General features: G+C 36.9%; 1 protein-coding gene across 1 annotated transcript in view; it reads right to left on the bottom strand.

The window, feature by feature from the left end:
• Positions 1-21,574, bottom strand: part of GUCY2F (guanylate cyclase 2F, retinal) — a 112,479-nt gene that overhangs the window by 37,478 nt on the left and 53,427 nt on the right. The window contains exon 9 of the mRNA XM_030934485.1: positions 372-548. Coding sequence (XP_030790345.1) covers positions 372-548 — 177 coding nt within the window. The remainder of the gene's footprint in view (positions 1-371; positions 549-21,574) is intronic.

Here is a 21,574-nt window from a genome sequence, read left to right on the forward strand (position 1 = left end):
TTGAATCGTGAGGGCTGGTCTTTTCTGTGCTATTCTCATGATAGCGAATAAGTCTCATGAAATCTGATGGGTTTGGCAGGGGTTTCCACTTTTGCTTCTTCCTCATTTTCTCTTGCCAGCACCATATAAGAAGTGCCTTTCACCTCCTGCCATGATTCTGAGGCCTCCCCAGCCATGTGGAACTGTAAGTCCAATTAAACATCTTTTTCTTCCCGGTCTCAGGTATGTCTTTATCAGCAACATGAATATGGACTAATACAGAAAGTAAGGAGTGAAATGATCACAACAATCTAAGGAAGATAAAATATCCCAAAACATTAAAGTTCTAATCTACAGAGAAAATCCAAGATTTCCTCAGTCTTCCCATTAACCTTTATGAGATCCAGCAGGAGTGATGATTTAAACATCCAGTCGAGTTTCACATCTTGGTTTGTCAGTATGTCTTCTAGGCTCCCTCGGGAACAGAATTCTGTCACAATGGCAAACATCCCTGAATCATAGAAGAAACCCAATAAAGGGTTAATATTCTCATGACGCAAGTCCTTCATCTGGAAATGAGAGAGAGAAATGAGAGTCACAGCTGTCCTGTCTCAACTGGGGACCAGAGTTGAGGGCACATAACTTTCTCTTGACCCTTCTTATGATTGGTTGTGTGGTTGACAGAATTTTGACTCCCATGATCTCCAACCCCTAGTGTTACTCCTGTGATTATGTTTTGTTATATAACAAAAAGGAGATTATCAGGGTGAGACTAATCTAATCACATGAGCCCGTAAAAACTTCAAAAGAAGAGTGCAGAAGATAAGTCAGAGAGATTCAAAATATGAGGACTCAACAGGCCATTGTTGGCTTTGAAGATGGGGGGAAGGAGGCTATAAGCCAAAGAACGTGGGCAGCCTCTAGAAGCTGGTAACCACCCTCAGCTGACACCCAGCAAGAAAGTGGGGACCTCAATTAATATGGTTTTGCTGTGTCCCCACCCAAATCTCATCTTGAACTGTAGTTCCCATAATTCCCACATACTGTGAGAGGGACCCACTGGGAGGTAATTGAATCATGGGGACAGGTCTTTCCCATGCTGTTCTCATGATAGTGAATACGTTTCACAAGATCTGATGGTTTTATAAAGGGGAGTTCCCCTGCACACGTCCTCTTGCCTGCCACCATGTAAAATGTGTCTTGCTTCCCCTTCACCCTCCGATATGATTGTGAGCCCTCTCCAGCCATGTGGAAGTGTGAGTTCATTAAACTTCTTTCCTTTATAAATTACCCAGTCTCAGGTATGTCTTTATTAGCAGCATAATGGACTAATATATCGATCCTGTGACCCCACTGAACTGAATTCTGCAGGCAACCTGAAGGAACCTAGAAGTGGTTCCTCCTCACCCCAGCCCTGACCCCTGCCACAGGTCTCCAGATAAGAGCACAGTGCAACTGACACCTTGACTTCGGAGTTTTGAGATGCCAAGCAAAACACCCAGCTGAGTCGGCATTGACTGCTGATCTACAGAACTGTAGGATAATAAATCAGTAATGTTTTAAGCCACTAAGTTTGCACTAATTTGTTACAGCAGCAATAGAAAACAAATTCAATGGCCAAAGGGGAAAATTTCAGAAAGGGATCTCTTTTAGCATAATTATAAGTGAAACTGAAGCTGCAGATTTCTCCCTGATTCCTTTGGGACTTTCTGGAATGGAGCTCCGTGGCTCAAGAGGACTAAAGAGAGATGATACAGTAAAATGTAGAATAGATTGTCTTTCTATGAATACTCATCTACCTAGCACCTATTAAAATAGTTTCCCTATATAAACATCAGACCAGAGCTTATACAATTTTTTTCAGAAGAAACATTTAGAATTTTGGCCACACTTTCTCTTTGCATTCATTCATTTTATTTCACTAATGTGAGAAGCATTTAGTGCATGCTCACAACATCCAAGACACTGGAATGCATGCTAGAGAAAAAGAGACAAACAAGGTAACGTCACTGTCCTGAAAAAGCTTACATTCAATGAAGGGTGATAGACAAGTAATCCAACAATTGTATTTCATTGTGAAATGTGTTCTGAAAAATGGGGGCATGGGATGCTGTGAGAGCTCAAATGTTAAATATCTAATTCACCCTAGGGTAGCCAGAGAAGACTTCCCTAAGGAGGTAATATGTGGACTCTCTCAAAGGACAAGTAAGAGTTGACCAGGTGACGATGACATGATGAGAGGGGTTGAGAGTGATAGCACATTATGTTGAGAAATCCACAACAGGTTTAGGTGGTCAGAATGGAGTATAAGGAAGAGAATATTAAATACTAGACTGGAGAAATAGACAGGAGCCACATCCCATGGGACTTTACGAACCATGCTATGGAATTTGAAATTTATACTGTGGGCACTCAATAATTATCATTTATTATTATTACTATTTAAATGAGGGATGAGAGAGGGGAAAAAAGACTCCATGATCACTCCCAGATTTTTACTTGGATACCTGGGTAGACAGTGGTGCTACATATTAATATAGGGAACTCAGGGATGAGGTAATAGTGGATATGTTCATGCCCTACACATAAGCCTTTAACCATGCATCCTCCAACTGCTGTGAATGTTGACTGATAACTCATAGTTGCTCCATTTAAAAAAAAAAAAAAAAAAAAAAAAAAACTGTCCTAGAGCACAAATTAATGGTGAGCCACCTTACCTGAGAGGTTAGGTCCCACCCACAGGCCTCAGGCAATAATTTACTCACTGAGGACAGTACAAAAGTCCAGCTTCCTAGCCTCAAGGTAAGATTCATGATATAACTTGTACTCCAGCACTTCCCCATAAGATCATACTATTGCTAGTTTCCAGCTGAAATCAAATGCTTGCTTAACTTTTACCCTGTCCTATCCTGCTTCCCTCACTCTTTACTTGAAAGCATTTTCTCCATAAAAAATTTGAACAAGAATTTCCATCTCAGGCTCAGATTTTGGGTAATCTCAGCTAAGACAGATGGAAAAGCACATTTGGTGGAAAGGCTGATAAATGCAGTTGGAGACATTTTGAGAATGAGGTACCTACAGAACATCAAGGTGGAACTATTTCAAAGACAGTTGTATATTCAGAGTTTGAAGCTCAGGAATGAGTTCTGACCAGTATAAATACATGTGGGAATTGTAAGCAATTAAATTTTAGGTAAAAACAGTGGGAACAGATGAGATTACCCAAGGAAAGTATAAAGAAAAAGAGAAAAAGGAAACATCAACATTTGAAGGGTGGGAAAAGGAAGAACAGCCTGCAATAAGACTTAGAAGAAAGGCCAGGAAGTAGGGAAAAGCCTATTTAAAACAATATCGTTAAAACCACAGGATTAGTTTCAGGAAAGTGAGAAAAATGCCTGCCAGAAAGAATTTCAGGAAAGTGTGATAAATACCAGAGAGGTCAGGTAAGATGAAGAAAAGTGTCTGGTGAATTTCACCATTAAAATTTATTAATTATAGAAACTTACAAGTATGTTTACACAGATATGTATATCTATATCTATCTAAATAGATAGAGAGATAGGCTTAGATTGGTAACAGTGTAAATGAACAGCAAAAGGCAGATCTGAGATGTATTTTGGAGCTATAAATCACGTAACTTGTGTGGGGAGGGGAGGAAAGAATGAAATCAAGAATTATTCTATTTTGAACATTGAACTGATGGTGGCCCATTTATTGAGATGAATTACACTATAGGACTTAGAATATGAGCTTGCTTCTTACAATATGATACAAGCAAATGTTAAATTATCCCTGGTGGGAATGTTAGCTATTGACCACCAAGGTTGCCTTCTAAGCACAAGAGCCTGGCACCCATGACAATTCTCTTCATCCACTGCAACCTAAACTAGTTAAGGTGGACAGAAACTCAGCCCACAAACAGCAAAATAGGCACTGCTACTAAAGTTCTATTTTCTTATGAAGCAAGCAGCCAAAATTACTGGGCTCTGGAACTCTGTTGGAAGAAAAAGTAAAAAGTTGTCATATTCAATACTACTAGCTGTTCAACACAAATCTATTTTCTCTTCTTCTTGGGCAGAGAGCTAATCCATATTTTCCAGTCTTTCTTGGAGCTAAGTGTAGCCATATGACTGAATTCCAAGTGCTGGAATAGAAGAGGAATCGATATATGCCACTTCCTCTAGGCAATTAAATGGGAGAGGAAGTGATATGTGCCATTTCTAGGCTAAGGCTTTTATACCCTCTTCCATATTATTTTCCCACTTCTATGGATGAATGCAGATGATGATACGGCCCTAAGACATAGCAGAGCCGTGAGATGGTTATAGCCTGGGTCCCTGAGTCATGATATTGGAAGAGAGTCACCTGCCAACAGTAGAAGAATACCCACCTTGTGCTGTTATTTGGGTGAAAATTAAACTTCTGCTGTGTTTGAGACATTACATATTTGAAGGTCTATTTGTTAAAGCATCTAGCATTACACTAATGGTACTAGCATGGGAAAAATTCTATCTAGATCTTTGATAGATCTTTATATGCACCCATCCTCAGCTGTAACCAATAGAGAAGATCCTGTATAAGGAGCAGGTAGATGCCTACATGCAGTCATGTCCTACCAAGATTCTGGACAACCTCAGGACGCAGAGAAAGTTTGCAACATCAGCTTTAGCAAGATGAACATTTACCAGGTAGACATGTACTTTACCTCTTCCATAATACCTATCTGGCTGGCTACCATCAAATGTTTAAGAGTTGAATGTGTCCGGTCTCTCAAGGATTTTGTTAGCTTCATATTTGACATGACATCTTTTTTTTTCTTTTTTTTTTTTTGAGACAGAGTCTCATTCTGTCACCTAGTTGGAGTGCAGTGGCACGATCTCGGCTCACTGCAACCTCTGCCTCCTGGGTTCAAGCGATTGTCCTGCCTCAGCCTCCTGAGTAGCTGAGATTACAGGTGCATGCCACCACACCCAGCTCATTTTTCATATTTTTGGTAGAGACGGGGTTTCGCTATGTTGGCCAGGCTGGTCTCGAACTCCTGACCTCAAGTGATCCACTTGCCTTGGACTCCCAAAGTGTGACATGACACCTTTAAGCATACAGCCACCAGAGACATCTGTCCCTAAGTCAAATACTGACCTAAGTTATCTGAAAGACTCCTTCACCCACTTGAAAAAAGTTCCTAGGATGTCATAACACCAGAATTAATCTCTCTGTGTCCCTCTTCCACAGCAGCTGAAATTTCATCCTAGAGGTGGGTATGTATACCTTTATGAAAATGTCCTTCTCCACACAGGTGCTCATTCGCAACTATATCAGCAATTGGTGACTATTTTGACAAGAAAATGTTCTTTTTTTTTCTTTTCTTCTTTTTCCTTTGGTTTTTTTTTTTTTTTTTTTTTTTTTTTTTTTTTTTTTTTTTTTTTTTGAGACAGAGTCTCACTCTGTCGCCTAGGCTGGAGTGCAGTGGCGTGATCTCAGCTCACTGCCACAACCACCTCCCAGTTCAAGTGATTCTCATGCGTCAGCCTCCCAAATAGCTGGGATTACTGGTGCATGCCACCATGCTCAGCTAATTTTTGTATTTTTAGTAGAGACAGGGTTTCACCATGTTGGCCAGGCTGGTCTCGAACTCCTGACCTCAGGTGAGCCGCCCACCTCGGCCTCCCAAAGTGCTGGGATTACAGGCACCAGACAGTGTGCCTGGCCTCAACAAGAAAATTTTCTACCTCTATGAGTTAATTGGTGATTCATGTCTGTTTCCTGCATTTATTTTTATTTTTATTTTGTTGTAAAGAGCTATTGTTCAAGACCTCCTATCCCTGGATCAACCTACCCACTATCTAACACCCAGAGGTCAATTGTCATATAGAACACATTAACCAGGTACTAGTGAAAGACTTCTGATCCTATATTTCCCACTAGCAATATTTTATTCATTTAACAAAGTTTTTTAGTACCTATTATTTGCCAGGTCCTGAGAGAAAGACTGGGGACAAATGATGAACAAAATGTTACATGGTTTCTGACCTCATTTTAACCAGATGATTACACAACGATACAAAATTTGTGACTCTGACAAGTCCTATGGAGGAGAGTTACATAATGTGAGTATGTATAATTGGGGCTTTGACCAATCAGAGAAGTTGGGACAGGGTTCATGGGAAATGAGAATTGATCTGGGAGTTAAAAGATGAGTGGATTAAACCATGCAAAGCAGGGAAGGAAAAGTATTTGAGGGATTGTAATAGTACAGGTAAAGGTTTTGCACTGGGAGCATATCATAATCCAAAGACTAAGTAAACGCCAGTGTGCCTTAAGCAGAGTGGTTGAAGGAAATATGATGGTGATATAAGACTGAAGAGACAGGGAAGAGCCAGATTATACAGAATATAATAGGTCATTTTAAGTTGCTATTTATTTATATTAAAAATGATTATAGGGACATTGAATACCAAGTAGGGTGTAGTAGGTTATGGCAGACCACCATTCCTGATGCTACAGCTTTTAACAACTAGAAAAACTGAAAAAATATATTTTAAAAAAAACCACTGGGGATATGCAGGTGCAAAAAAATAATCTAAAATTCAAAGATGCAAGAGCCCTTCTAAGATAACCAGGATCTTGTCAGCCATTTTCTTCCCTGAGGACATTTGCTGATTTCCAGCACAAGCCGAAGATTGGGCTTAGCTTAACAGAAAGAATTTGCTGGGAAAATGCAAAAACTGGTAATGCTTTTGGCAATTGTGGAAGACTGGTATCACAATTAATAAATTTCAGGAGACGTAAATGTGAGCTAGTTTTCTCCCCACAGCATATTTTCTGAGTCTGGGAGCTATAGAGGAGACTAGAAAGCTTCTATAAAATTGTTTGAGATCTTCTGTTATTTTTCCGATATTTAGGAGACAAAGTCTCACTGAAGAAATAGGGCCTGCGACAAACATTCGGTTGGTGTCTTCCTCAAGAAATTTGCCAAATTTGGAAGCAGCATGGATTGAGAGTAAAGGAAAAAGGTTATGAAGTACAGTCTGAATATCCCAATCTTTCAAAGTGGAGGAGACAGACTTGTAGACTCTTGGAAAGATATGCCTGAGAAACAGGAGAATTCGTGGTGGACTGAGTCTAACTAAAACTGCAACACAGCTTCAATCCAGCTCAATCTTTGATTCGATTAATGTGATTAGTCCCTTACCCAATCTACCTAACAATTGAAAAGAGAAAAATCCTTGCTGGTAGAACATATGACCTGGAGCTTCTACAGTTTATTTACGTAAAATATCTAGCATAAAATAAAAAACATTAGATATTTGGGAATGCAGAACAAAGTCAGAAGACAATTGAACAATGTCTTTAAATACTCAGTAGACAAAGAAACCTATAAAATATGAATCAAATACTCTAAAAACCTGAGACAGTGGAGAGTGACTGAAAGCAGAAATGGAGGTAGAACTATATTTGAAAGACAACTAAAATGAGTAAAATTTGGGTTTACCTCCAAGAACAAAAAAATAGTTATTCAGAGCTACACCACAGAATCCAGAGTTTCTAAAATGTATTATTCATAACATTCAGTAATGAACCAAAAAGCCTTAGATGTACAAAGAAATAGAAAAAATGTGACCCATACTCAGGCTAAAAAAAGGTCAATAGAAATTAATCTCAAAATGACACAAATGTTGTGATTAGCAGAAAAGGCCTTCAACAAAGATTTTATAAATGTATTTGAAGATTTAAAGGATAACATATGCAAAATGAATATATGGGTATAGAACATGGCAGAGAAAAAGAAACTATAAATATGAACCAATTGAAAATTATATAGCTGGAAAATAGAATAACTGAAGTAAAAAAATTTGCTAGGTGGGCTTAGGAAATGACATAAGAGTAATGAACTTGAGGAGAGATCAATAAAAAAATACCTAATCTGAAAAACAGAGGGAAAAAGGATAAGTGGGACAATATCAAACAGACTAACACATAAGTAACTTGAGTTCTAGAAGGTTATAAATAAAATAGGGCAAAACAATTTTTATAGAAATAGTGGTCAAAACCTTTGTGAATTTAGTAAAAGACATCAACTTAAAATTCTAAGGAGCTCATTGAACTCCAAACAGAATAAACACAAAGAAAATGCCCTACATACATCATATTCAAACTCCTACAATCCAAAGATGAGCTTAAAATCTAAGAAGTTCAGTGACCCACCAAAGAGATTAAATACAAAGAAAGCAATATCTAGACATTTAACAGTCAAAACCCTGAACTAGGATAATAAACTTTTGAAGGTAGTCAGAGAAAAACAGTACACACTACATACAAAGAATGAATAATGGCTGACTTCTCATCAGAAACAAAGAAATACAAAAAAAAAAAAAAAAAAAAAAAAAAAACAATGAAACGAAATATTTAATATGCCAAAAGAAAATAAATGCAGCTATCAACTCATAATTCTGTACCAAGCAAAAGTATCATTCAAAATTGAAGACATTATCAAGTAGACGAAAACAGAAAATTTGTCATCAGCAGGCCTACAATACAATAATGCCTAAGGGGCGGATCTTCAGGTTGAAGAGAAAAGATGCTAAATGGTAACTTGGCTCTATTAGGAAATAATTAAAGTTATCAGAAATAGTAAATATGTTGATAAATATAACAGAATATATTTTCATTTCATTCTCTTAATTTGTATGAAATGCATATGAATGCTTAAAATAAATTTTAACACTATATTATATGGTTCACAATAAATGTAGGCATATATATGATAACAATAGAGCAAAGAATAGTAGGCTAGTAAATGAGACACTGCTGTTACAAATTTCCTATGTTTTAGGTAAAGAAGTGGAATATTAATTCTGAGTAGTTTGTGATAAATTCAAGATGCATTTAAGCAATTCCTAGAACAGTCATTAAAAAGTGCAAAAATGTATCGCTAAAATGCCAATATAGGAAACAAAATGGAATATATGAAAAACACTTTTAGCCCAAAGGAGAGCAAGAAAAGGGAAACAAAGGAACAAACAGAGACATAGATGAGTCAAATAGAGAACATATAGCAAAATAGATGATGAGAAATCCAACTATGTCAATAAGTGCCTTAAATGTAAGTAGCCTAAACATTTCAATTAGAAGACAGATTGCAGAATCGGGAGATAAAAAGAAAGAACCAAATGCCTGCTCCCTAAATAAGATGAACAGTAATCCAAAGACACAAATGCATTGAAAGAAAAAGTACAGAAAAAGTAAATCATGCAAAAACTAATCAGAAAGCTAAATTGGCTATGTTATTATTGGAGAAAATAGAAATCAAGAAAAAAAGTATTATCAGACATAAAGAGGGACATTTCATAATGATAAAATAATCAAGACACAATAATAAAATGTGTATGTGCAAAGATGTGCTGGATCATAAGAAGAATTTCTTACCATCTCTGTGTTCAATGACATCACATGGGTAGTCCCAAATTAGTTACAATGGAGGTACTTACAGCACAAAAATCAGGAAATGCTCCAAATTAGGGATCTTTTTCAGAAAGCCTGTTGTTAAACATTTACTAGATGTACTTAATAATAGAACTTCAATGCACCTGAAGAAAACACTCACAGAATTAGAAAATAGGAAAATTTTATGGTAATTGATAAAACATATTGACAAAAATGCAGTAAGGATATAGAAGATCTGAATCACACTATCAACCATCTTGACCTAATTGATATTGATAGGACTCTACACCAAACAACTGTACAATATGCATTAATTTCAAAGTATGTGGAATGTTCACCAACATAGACCACATGCTTGGCTATGACCAATGTTTCTGATACATTTCAAGATTAAATTTGCAGATAATATTCTTTGACCGCAACAGAATTAAATGAGAAATCTATTAATTATGGTATCCAGAAGGGCCACAAATATCTGGTAATTAAGCATATATTTCAAAAGAATACATGTGTCAAAAAAGAATAATGAAATTATAATTATTTCAAGCTGAAAGGTCAATGAAAATATAACATATAAAATTTTGTGGGATGCAGCTACAGCGGAGCTTAAATGTAAATATGTCATTTAAATTAAAAAGAAAGAATGTTCAAAAAATAAGAATGAATAAACCAAAAATAAGCAGAAAGAAATAACATAAGGGCAGAGATCATAAAAATAGAAAACAATCAAAATGTAGAGAAAATTAACAAAATTGAAACATTGTTCTTTAAAACAAAAGTAATAAATTTAATAAATCTCTAAGAAGACTGATCAAGAAAAAAAGAAAAAGAAAAAATTATTAATATCTAGAATGAAAGATATGGTATCACTACAGATCATACAGATATCAGTAAGGTTATAAAGGAATTTATAAACAACTTTATGCTAATAAAGTCAATAACGAATTTGACATTTCTTGAAAAACACAACTTATTAAACTTGGCACAATATGAAATAATAATCCTAAGAGCCCTATATTTAGCAAAGAAATTGAATTTGTTTTCAAAAACATCCCCACAAAGAAAATCCAAGGACCAAATGATTTTATTGATGAAATTTATTTAAAAATTTAATAATAAATAATACCAGTCTTACACAAACTCTCAGAAAAAGACAAAGATGTCCAAACTTGTTTTATGCAGCCAAACATAGCGCTGACAAACATTAAAAGTATAGACTAATTCTTCTTAAAAACATAGATGCAAAAATTCTTTTAAAAGATTAGCAAATATCGTCTAGCAATATATTAAAAAGATAATCTATCGTGACCAAGTGGAATTCATCCTGGGAATATTAAGATGTGCTTAATATTTCTTTTAAAAATGATGTAATTCACCACATTAACAGAATAAAAGAGCAAAGCCATAGAATAATTGCAATAGGTAGCAATATAAATATAAAACCTCTTTATGATTAAAAGAATCATAGAAATGCAGAAATGTGAAAAAACTTTCAGGTAACATCAAACCTAAAAATAAAACATTGATTCCTTTTCCTCTAAGGCCAGGAACAAGGCAAAGATGTCTGCTGTTACCATTTCTACTCAACTTGTATAATAGTATCAAAACTTTGATAAGAAAAAAGTAAAGAAAACTTAAATAAATGGTGACATATACCCCATTAATGGACTGAAAGACTTAGTATTGTTAAGACGTCCATTTTGCCTAAATGTCTCTATAAATTCATTGCAATCCCCATCAAAAATTACAGAAAGCCTTGTGGAAGTAATAGACAGGCTGATTTCAAAATTTATTTTAAATTTAAAGAATTTACAATGTCCAAAACAATCTTGAAAAAAAAAGTTAGAGGCTTACACCACTTGACTTTAGGAGGTACTCTATAGTTACGATAACCAAGGGAGTGTGATATTGGCATTATGGTTACACTAATGAGTGAAGGAAACAGAACAGAGACTCCAAAAATATATGCACACATATATAGTCAGTTAATTTTTCTCCAAGTTACAACATTAATTCAATGGAAAGCTTTTTAAAAACAATTGTTACTGGAACCCTGGGTATCTATATGCAAAAACTGAACCTTAATCATTGTCTCAGTCTGTACACAAAAAGTAATTCAAAATGGATCATAGGCCTAAACCCAGAATCTTGGAGGGGAGGGGGAGAGAGAGAGAGAGAGGAAAGAAAAGAAGAGAGAGAAAATAAAGAAAGAAGAAAGAAAGAAAGAAAGAAAGAAAGAAAGAAAGAAAGAAAGAAAGAAAGAAAGAAAGAAGAAAGAAAGAAAGAAAGAAAGAAAGAAAGAAAGAAAGAAAGAAGAAAGAAAGAAAGAAAGAAAGAAAGAAAGAAACGAAGAAGGAAGGAAGGAAGGAAGGAAGGAAGGAAGGAAGGGAGGAAAGAAAGAAAGACAGACAGCAACATACATCAAGAAAGACAGAAATAAATAAATACATAAATACAGAAAGAAACGAAACGACATAACTAAAGAAGGAAAGAGAGAGAGAAAAAGAAAAGAGAAAGAAAGTAGGAGGGACAAAGGGGGAGGACAAAGGGAGAAGGAGGGGGAAAAGGAGGGGAGTTGGAGGGGAAAATAAAATGATAAATTGGACAATTGGACTTCCTTAAAACTAAAAATGTTGCTCAACAGAAGACATCATAGACAAGCCACAAATTGAGAAAAATAATTACAAAATAAATAGTTCAGCAAAGGCTATTCAGGATATATAAAGAATGCCTGTAATTTAAAAATAAAAATACAAAAAATTCCCAATGTTTAAGAATGGGCAAAAACTTGAAAAGGCTCTTCACACAAGAAGATATACAAGTGAATTGTAAACACGTTAAAAGGGTGCTCAACAATTTTAGTCATCAAGAAAATGGAAATTAGAGTATAAGATACCATTTGACACACACTAGAAAGGCAAATATCAAAAAGACAAATGTTGTTAAGAATTTAGAGCAACTGGAACATTTCCGATGGGAATGTAAAATGCCAAAACCGATTTGGAGAACAGTTTGGATGTTTCATATAAAGCTACACACACAACTACTCTATGACCCAGTTCTATTCTTATGTATCTACTCAAGAGAAGTGAAAACATATGTTCACAAAAGACATATATAAAAATCTTTATAGTTTTCTATGAAAAGATGGCCACCACCACTAATGAATAGAGAAATGCAAATCAAAACCTCTGGGAGATATCACCTTAACCCCATTATGATGGCTACAGAAAATAAGTGTTGGCAAAGATGTGGAGAAATTGGAACACTTGTGCACTGTTGGTGGGATTGTAAAATGGTGCAACTGCTATGGAAAACAGTATGAAAGTTTATAAAAAATATTTAAAATAGAACCATCACATTAGCCAGCAATCTTACTTCCAGATATATGTACAAAAGAATTGATAGCACAGTCTCAAAGAAGTATTTCTACAACCATGTTCCTAGCAGCACTATTCACATTAGCCAAGAGGTGGATGTAACCCAAACATTTAACAATAAACAAATGGATAACATACAATGGAATATTACTCAGTCTTATAAAGGAAGGAAATCCTGTCACATGCTACAACATGAATGAACCTTGAGGACATTATGCCAAGTGAAATAAGACAGTCACAAAAACACAAATACTATATGATTATACTTACATGAGATATCTAAAGTAGTGAAACTCATAGGAACAGAAAGAGTGGTAGTTACCAGGGGCTGTTGGAAATAGAAATGGGGATATTTTCAAGATCAGATTTGCAAGATGAAAAAGCTTAAGATTTGCAAGATGGAAAAGTTCTGGAGATATGTTTCACAACAATGTGAATATGCTTAACACTACTGAATTGTATACTTAAAAATGGTTAAGATGGTAAATTTTATGTTATGTGAGTTTTTTACCATAACGAAAAATGTTTATAGTTGCCTCATTCATAAAATCGTCAAAAAAAAAAAAACTCTTCTAAAAAATTAGAATCAAGCCAAATGTTCAACAGGAGAATGATAAACAAATTGTGATATAGTCATAAAACAAACTACTACTAGGCAATTTAAAAAGTGACCTACAGGTACATGCAAAATCATAAGTTAATCTTAAAAAGCATTGTGCTGACAGAAAGAAGGCAGGCACAAGATACTGTATCATTCCATTTACATAAAATCAAAGAACAGAAAAAATATTAATTTATTTTAATAGACATCAGAATAGTGATTGCCTATGGGATAGGAGAAATTACTGAAAAGGAGGACAAATGAACTTTCTGGTGTAATGAACATATTAGTAACTTTTTTGGAGAATGGTTACATAGATACATGCAATTGTCAAAATTCATTGAACAGAACATCTAGCATGTGTACATTTTATTTTATATTACACCTGAAGAGAAAACATATTTTATAAACACAATGAAACATTATGCTAAGTGAAATGAGTGAGTCACAAAATGACAAATACTGTATGATTCTACTTATACAGGATATACAAAGTAGTGAAAATTCATAGAAAAAGAAAATAGAATGGTGTTTACCAGGAACTTCAGGAAGGAGGAAACGGAGAGTTGTTTAATGGGTACAGAGTTTCAGTTTTTCAGGGTGAAAAAGTTCCAGAGATATGTTGTACAACAATGTGAATATACTTAACACTACTTAACTGTACACTTTAAGATGGTAAATTTTATGTCTTTTTAGCACAATTAAAAATAAAAAACACTATGAGAGAACCTCATCAACACACTAGAATGACTAAAATTAAATTAACTGACAACATCAAATATTGGCAATGATGTAGACCAAAGGGAATTCTCATAACTTGTGTGCAGGAAAGTAAAATGAGAAAATATTTCACAGGGTGTTATAGAGTTAAGTGTACACTACTCTTTAACCTAGAAATTCCCTTCCTGGTATTTCTAGGAGAAATTCTCGAGAGAAATTCAAATATGTGTCCATAAAAAGACTGGTTCAAGAATATCCATTGCACTTACATTGACAATAGCCAAAATTGCAATCAACCCAAATGTCAATCAGCAGGAAAATGGATAATTAAATTGTGCTATATTTATGCAATGGAATACTACTTAGCAATAAAAAGGAACAAGTTACTTATACATGGATGAATATCACAGTCTTTCTGTTGTCTGTTTCCACTTATATGATGTTTTAGAACAAGCAAAATTAATGCAAGTTGAACAAACAAACAGAAAAACAGAACTGTGGTTGCCTCTGGTTTTTGGTGAACACAAATTTACTAAGGGACACAAGTGAAATTTTGGAGAGAAGGGAATGTTTTATATCAGGGGTCAGCAATCTTTTTCTATAAAACTACAGATAATAGATAACTTGTGCTTCGCAGATAATACATGGTTTTTGTTGTTTTATTTTTTCATAACCCTTTTTAAAATGTAGAAAATATTCTTTGCTTCCAGACTGTAAAAACAGGCTATGGGCCATAATTTGCTAATCCCTACTTTATATCATGATAGAAGTCTAGACTGTATGGGTATGTCGTTTTATCAAAATTATAGAGAAATGATATGGGCATTTCAATGTGTGTAACTGCACCTAAAAATACAGAATTAAAAATTAATAATAACTACCACAAAATTAGGGATGTGAGAAATGGGTGAAGGTATAGATGAAAAAATACAGGATAATGATGATTGTTGAAGGTGAGTTTTGGACACATAAATGTTATACTATTTTGTTTATTTTGCATATGTTTCTTCCTTTCCTACTTTTTTTTGGTAGCAATGGGGTCTCTTTATGTTGCCCAGGCTGGTCTCGAACTCCTAGGCTCAAGCTATCATCCTTCTTCAGTCTCCCAAAGTGCTGGGATTACAAAAAGTGGTTTTTTTTTTTTTTTTTTTTTTTTTTTTTTTTAAAAAGAAAGAAAAATTTCTGGGTTGTAGCTGAAGCAGTGCTTAGAGGAGATTTTCTAGTTGTAGGTGACTAAATTAGAAAATAAGAAAGGTTAAAATCAACCATCAAAGCTTCCGACTCAGAAAACTAGTAAAAGAGCAACAAATTAAATACAAAGTAAGTAGAAGGAAGGAAAAAAAAAAGATAAGAATATAAATCAATGGGACAGAAAGCAGGCATACAATAGAGAACAATCAACAAAGTTCAAAGTTGGTATTTGGAAAATATGAATAGAATTAATATCCTCTAGCAATGCTGATTAAGAAAAAAACATAAATTATCAGTATCAGGAATGAAACGGAGAACATCGTTGCAGATCCTAAGGATATCTAAAAGACAGCTTGAGCATATTATATATACAACTTTGTGCCAATAAGTTTGATAACATATATGAAATGAACAACTTCCTTTAAATCCATAACTTACCAAAACTGGCACAAGAAAAAATAGAAAGTTTGAATAGTACAATATCTATAAAAGAAGTTGAATCTATAATTTGAAATCCCCACACAAAGGAAAGAACAATAGGAATCTATTAAAGAGATTTAAGCAGTGATAAAATCGGACTCAATTTTGAAAAGAGTAGTTTGCAATGTGAAGAATGGATTTGAGAATGGATGTGATTAGAATAGTTAAAAGGCAGTCGCAAGGTGCCAGGGGTTAGAGGGAGACAGGTGTGAATAGGTGGAGCACAGAGGATTTTTAGGGGACTGAAACTATTCTGTATGTTGCTATAATGGTGAATACATGCCATTATACATTTGTCAAAACTAGCAAGATACATAACACCAAGAGTTTACCCCAATGTAAACTATGGACTTTGGGTGATAATGATGTGTCATTGTAAGTTCATTATTATAATCAATTAGCCACCCTGTTAATAGTTGGAGAGGCTGTGCATGAGTGGGGACAGGAGATACATGGGAACTCTCTGTGCTTTCTGCTTAATTTCCTGTGAACCCAAAACAGTTCCAAAAAATTAAGTCCAGATGTTGGAGTGGATGCAGTGAACAGGGAACTTTTTTTTTTTTTTTTTTTTTTTTGAGATGGAGTTTCACTCTTGTCACCCAGGCTGGAGTTCAATGGCATGATTTTGGCTCACTGCAACCTCTATCACCCAGGTTCAAGCAATTCTCCTGCCTCAGCCTCCAGAGTAGCTGGGATTACAGGCGCCCACCACCACGCTCAGCTAATTTTTGTATTTTTAGTAGAGACAGGGTTTCACCATGTTGATCAGGCTGGTCTCGAACTCCTGACCTCAGGTGATCCACCTGCCTCGGGCTCCCAAAGTGCTAGGATTACAGGCATGAGCCACCATGCCCAGCCGAACAGGGAACACTTCTACACTGCTAGTGGGAATGTAAACTACTACAACCACTATGGAAAACAGTATGGAGAGTTTTTTCTCTTTTTTTTCTTTTTTTCTTTTTTTTTTTTTTTTTTTTTTTGAGATGGAGTCTCACTCTGTCACCCAGGCTGGAGTGCAGTGGCGTGATCTCGGCTCACTGCAAGCTCCACCTCCCGGGTTCATGCCATTCTCCTGCCTCAGCCTCCTGAGTAGCCGGGACCACAGGTGTCCGCCACTACACCTAGCTAATTTTTTGTATTTTTAGTAAAGACAGGGTTTCACCATGTTAGCCAGGATGGTTTCGATCTCCTGACCTCGTGATCCGCCCGCCTCGGCCTCCCATTAGCCACCGTGCCCGGCCAACAGTGTGGAAATTTCTTAAAGAACTAAGAGTAGAACTACCATTTGATTCAGTTTTCAATCCCACTACTGGATATCTACCCAGACGAAAAGAAGTCATTATGTGAAAAAGATACTTGTACACGCATGTTTATAGCAGCACAATTTGCAATTGCAAAAATATGGAACCAGCCAAATGCCCATCAGTCAACAAGTGGATAAAGAAATTGTTGTGTGTATGTGTGTATGTGTGTGTATATGACATATATGTGTATATATCTATTGGTATATATGTGTATATATATCACGTCATATATACATATATTTATATATATGATGGAATACTACTCAGCCATAAAGAGGAATGAATTAATGGCATTTGCAGCAACCTGGATGGAACTAGAGACTATTAATTCTAAGTGAAGTAGCTTAGGAATGGAAAACCAAACATCGTATGTTCTCACTCATAAGTGGGAGCTAAGTTATGAGGATGCAAAGGCATAAGAATGATACAGGGGGGCGGAGCAAGATGGCCAAATAGGAACAGCTCCAGTCTCCAACTCCCAGCGCGAGCGACACAGAAGACCGGTGATTTCTGCATCTTCAACTGAGGTACTGGGGTCATCTCACTAGGGAGTGCCGGACAATCGGTGCTGGTCAGTTGCTGCAGCCTGACCAGCGAGAGCTGAAGCAGGGCGAGGCATCGCCTCACCTGGGAAGTGCAAGGGGGAAGGGTATCCCTTTTCCTAGCCAGGGGAACTGAGACACACAACACCTGGAAAATCGGGTAACACCCACCCCAATACTGCGCTCTAAGCAAACCGGCACACCAGAAGAATATATCCCTCACCTGGCTGGGAGGGTCCCACGCCCACGGAGCCTCCCTCATTGTTAACACAGCAGTCTGCCGCGATCTAACCGCGAGGCAGCAGTGAGGCTGGGGGAGGGGCGCCCGCCATTGCTGAGGCTTAAGTAGTTAAAGCCCCTGGGAAGCTCGAACTGGGTGGAGCTCACAGCAGCGCAAGGAAACCTGCCTGTCTCTATAGACTCCACCTCTGGGGGCAGGGCTCAGCTAAAAAAACAACAGGGGAAGAAACAGAGGCCTGAGCAGACGCGAACGACTCTGTCTGACAGCTTTGAAGAGAGCAGTGAATCTCCCAACATGAAGGTTGAGATCTGAGAACGGACAGACTGCCTGCTCAAGTGGGTCACTGACCCCTGAGTAGCCTCACTGGGAGACATCCCCCACTAGGGGCAGTCTGACACCCAACACCTCACAGGGTGGAGTACACCCCTGAGAGGAAGCTTCCAAAGTAAGAATCAGACTGGTACACTCACTGTTCAGCAATATTCTATCTTCTGCAACCTCTGCTGCTGATACCCAGGCAAACAGGGTCTGGAGTGGACCTCAAGCAATCTCCAACAGACCTATAGCTGAGGGTCGTGACTGTCAGAAGGAAAACTATCAAACAGGAAGGACACCTATACCAAAACCCCATCAGTACGTCACCATCATCAAAGACCAGAGACAGATAAAACCACAAAGATGGGGAAAAAGCAGGGCAGAAAAGCGGGAAATTCAAAAAATAAGAGCGCATCTCCCCGTGCAAAGGAGCGCAGCCCATCGCCAGCAACAGATCGAAGCTGGTCAGAGAATGACTTTGACGAGATGAGAGAAGAAGGCTTCAGTCCATCAAACTTCTCAGAGCTAAAGGAGGAATTACGTATCCAGCGCAAAGAAACTAAAAATCTTGAAAAAAGAGTGGAAGAATTCACAGCTAGACTAATTAATGAAGAGAAGGTCATAAATGAAATGACAGAGATGAAAACCATGACATGAGAAATACGTGACAAATGCACAAGCTTCAGTAACCGACTCGATCAACTGGAAGAAAGAGTATCAGCGATTGAGGATCAAATGAATGAAATGAAGCGAGAAGAGAAACCAAAAGAAAAAAGAAGAAAAAGAAATGAACAAAGCCTACAAGAAGTATGGGATTATGTAAAAAGACCAAATCTACGTCTGATTGGGGTGCCTGAAAGTGACGGGGAAAATGGAACCAAGTTGGAAAACACTCTTCAGGATATCATCCAGGAGAACTTCCCCAACCTAGTAGGGCAGGCCAACATTCAAATTCAGGAAATACAGAGAACGCCACAAAGATACTCCTCCAGAAGAGCAACTCCAAGACACATAATTGCCAGATTCACCAAAGTTGAAATAAAGGAAAAAATCTTAAGGGCAGCCAGAGAGAAAGGTCGGGTTACCCACAAAGGGAAGCCCATCAGACTAACAGCAGATCTCTCGGCAGAAACTCTACAAGCCAGAAGAGAGTGGGGGCCAATATTCAACGTTCTTAAAGAAAAGAATTTTAAACCCAGAATTTCATATCCAGCCAAACTAAGTTTCATCAGTGAAGGAGAAATAAAATCCTTTACAGATAAGCAAATGCTTAGAGATTTTGTCACCACCAGGCCTGCCTTACAAGAGACCCTGAAGGAAGCCCTAAACATGGAAAGGAACAACTGGTACCAGCCATTGCAAAAACATGCCAAAATGTAAAGACCATCGAGGCTAGGAAGAAACTGCATCAACTAACGAGCAAAATAACCAGTTAATATCATAATGGCAGGATCAAGTTCACACATAACAATATTAACCTTAAATGTCAATGGACTAAATGCTCCAATTAAAAGACACAGACTGGCAAACTGGATAAAGAGTCAAGACCCATCAGTCTGCTGTATTCAGGAGACCCATCTCACATGCAGGGACACACATAGGTTCAAAATAAAGGGATGGAGGAAGATCTACCAAGCAAATGGACAACAAAAAAAAGCAGGGGTTGCAATCCTAGTCTCTGATAAAACAGACTTTAAACCATCAAAGATCAAAAGAGACAAAGAAGGCCATTACATAATGGTAAAGGGATCAATTCAACAGGAAGAGCTAACTATCCTAAATGTATATGCACCCAATACAGGAACACCCAGATTCATAAAGCAGGTCCTTAGAGACTTACAAAGAGACTTAGACTCCCATACAATAATAATGGGAGACTTCAACACTCCAATGTCAACATTAGACAGATCAATGAGACAGTAAGTTAACAAGGATATCCAGGAATTGAACTCATCTCTGCACCAAGCGGACCTAATAGACATCTATAGAACTCTCCACCCCAAATCAACAGAATATACATTCTTCTCAGCACCACATCACACTTATTCCAAAATTGACCACATAATTGGAAGTAAAGCACTCCTCAGCAAATGTAAAAGAACAGAAATTATAACAAACTGTCTCTCAGACCACAGTGCAATCAAACTAGAACTCAGGACTAAGAAACTCAATCAAAACCGCTCAACTACATGGAAACTGAACAACCTGCTCCTGAATGACTACTGGGTACATAATGAAATGAAGGCAGAAATAAAGATGTTCTTTGAAACCAATGAGAACAAAGATACAACATACCAGAATCTCTGGGACACATTTAAAGCAGTGTGTAGAGGGAAATTTATAGCACTAAATGCCCACAAGAGAAAGCAGGAAAGATCTAAAATTGACACTCTAACATCACAATTAAAAGAACTAGAGAGGCAAGAGCAAACACATTCAAAAGCTAGCAGAAGGCAAGAAATAACTAAGATCAGAGCCGAACTGAAGGAGATAGAGACACAAAAAACCCTCCAAAAAATCAATGAATCCAGGAGTTGGTTTTTTGAAAAGATCAACAAAATTGACAGACTGCTAGCAAGACTAATAAAGAAGAAAAGAGAGAGGAATCAAATAGATGCAATAAAAAATGATAAAGGGGATATCACCACCGACCCCACAGAAATACAAACTACCATCAGAGAATACTATAAACACCTCTACGCAAATCAACTAGAAAATCTAGAAGAAATGGATAATTTCCTGGACACTTACACTCTCCCAAGACTAAACCAGGAAAAAGTTGAATCCCTGAATAGACCAATAGCAGGCTCTGAAATTGAGGCAATAATTAATAGCCTACCCACCAAAAAAAGTCCAGGACCAGATGGATTCACAGCTGAATTCTACCAGAGGTACAAGGAGGAGCTGGTACCATTCCTTCTGAAACTATTCCAATCAATAGAAAAAGAGGGAATCCTCCCTAACTCATTTTATGAGGCCAACATCATCCTGATACCAAAGTCTGGCAGAGACACAACAAAAAAAGAGAATTTTAGACCAATATCCCTGGTGAACATCGATGCAAAAATCCTCAATAAAATACTGGCAAACCGGATTCAGCAGCACATCCAAAAGCTTATCCACCATGATCAAGTGGGCTTCATCCCTGGGATGCAAGGCTGGTTCAACATTCGCAAATCAATAAACATAATCCAGCATATAAACAGAACCAAAGACAAGAACCACATGATTGTCTCAATAGATGCAGAAAAGGCTTTTGACAAAATTCAACAGCCCTTCATGCTAAAAACGCTCAATAAATTCGGTATTGATGGAACGTACCTCAAAATAATAAGAGCTATTTATGACAAACCCACAGCTAATATCATACTGAATGG

This window comes from Rhinopithecus roxellana, chromosome 7, assembly GCF_007565055.1.
Source record: "Rhinopithecus roxellana isolate Shanxi Qingling chromosome 7, ASM756505v1, whole genome shotgun sequence".
In the NCBI taxonomy this organism is placed as follows: domain Eukaryota; kingdom Metazoa; phylum Chordata; class Mammalia; order Primates; family Cercopithecidae; genus Rhinopithecus; species Rhinopithecus roxellana.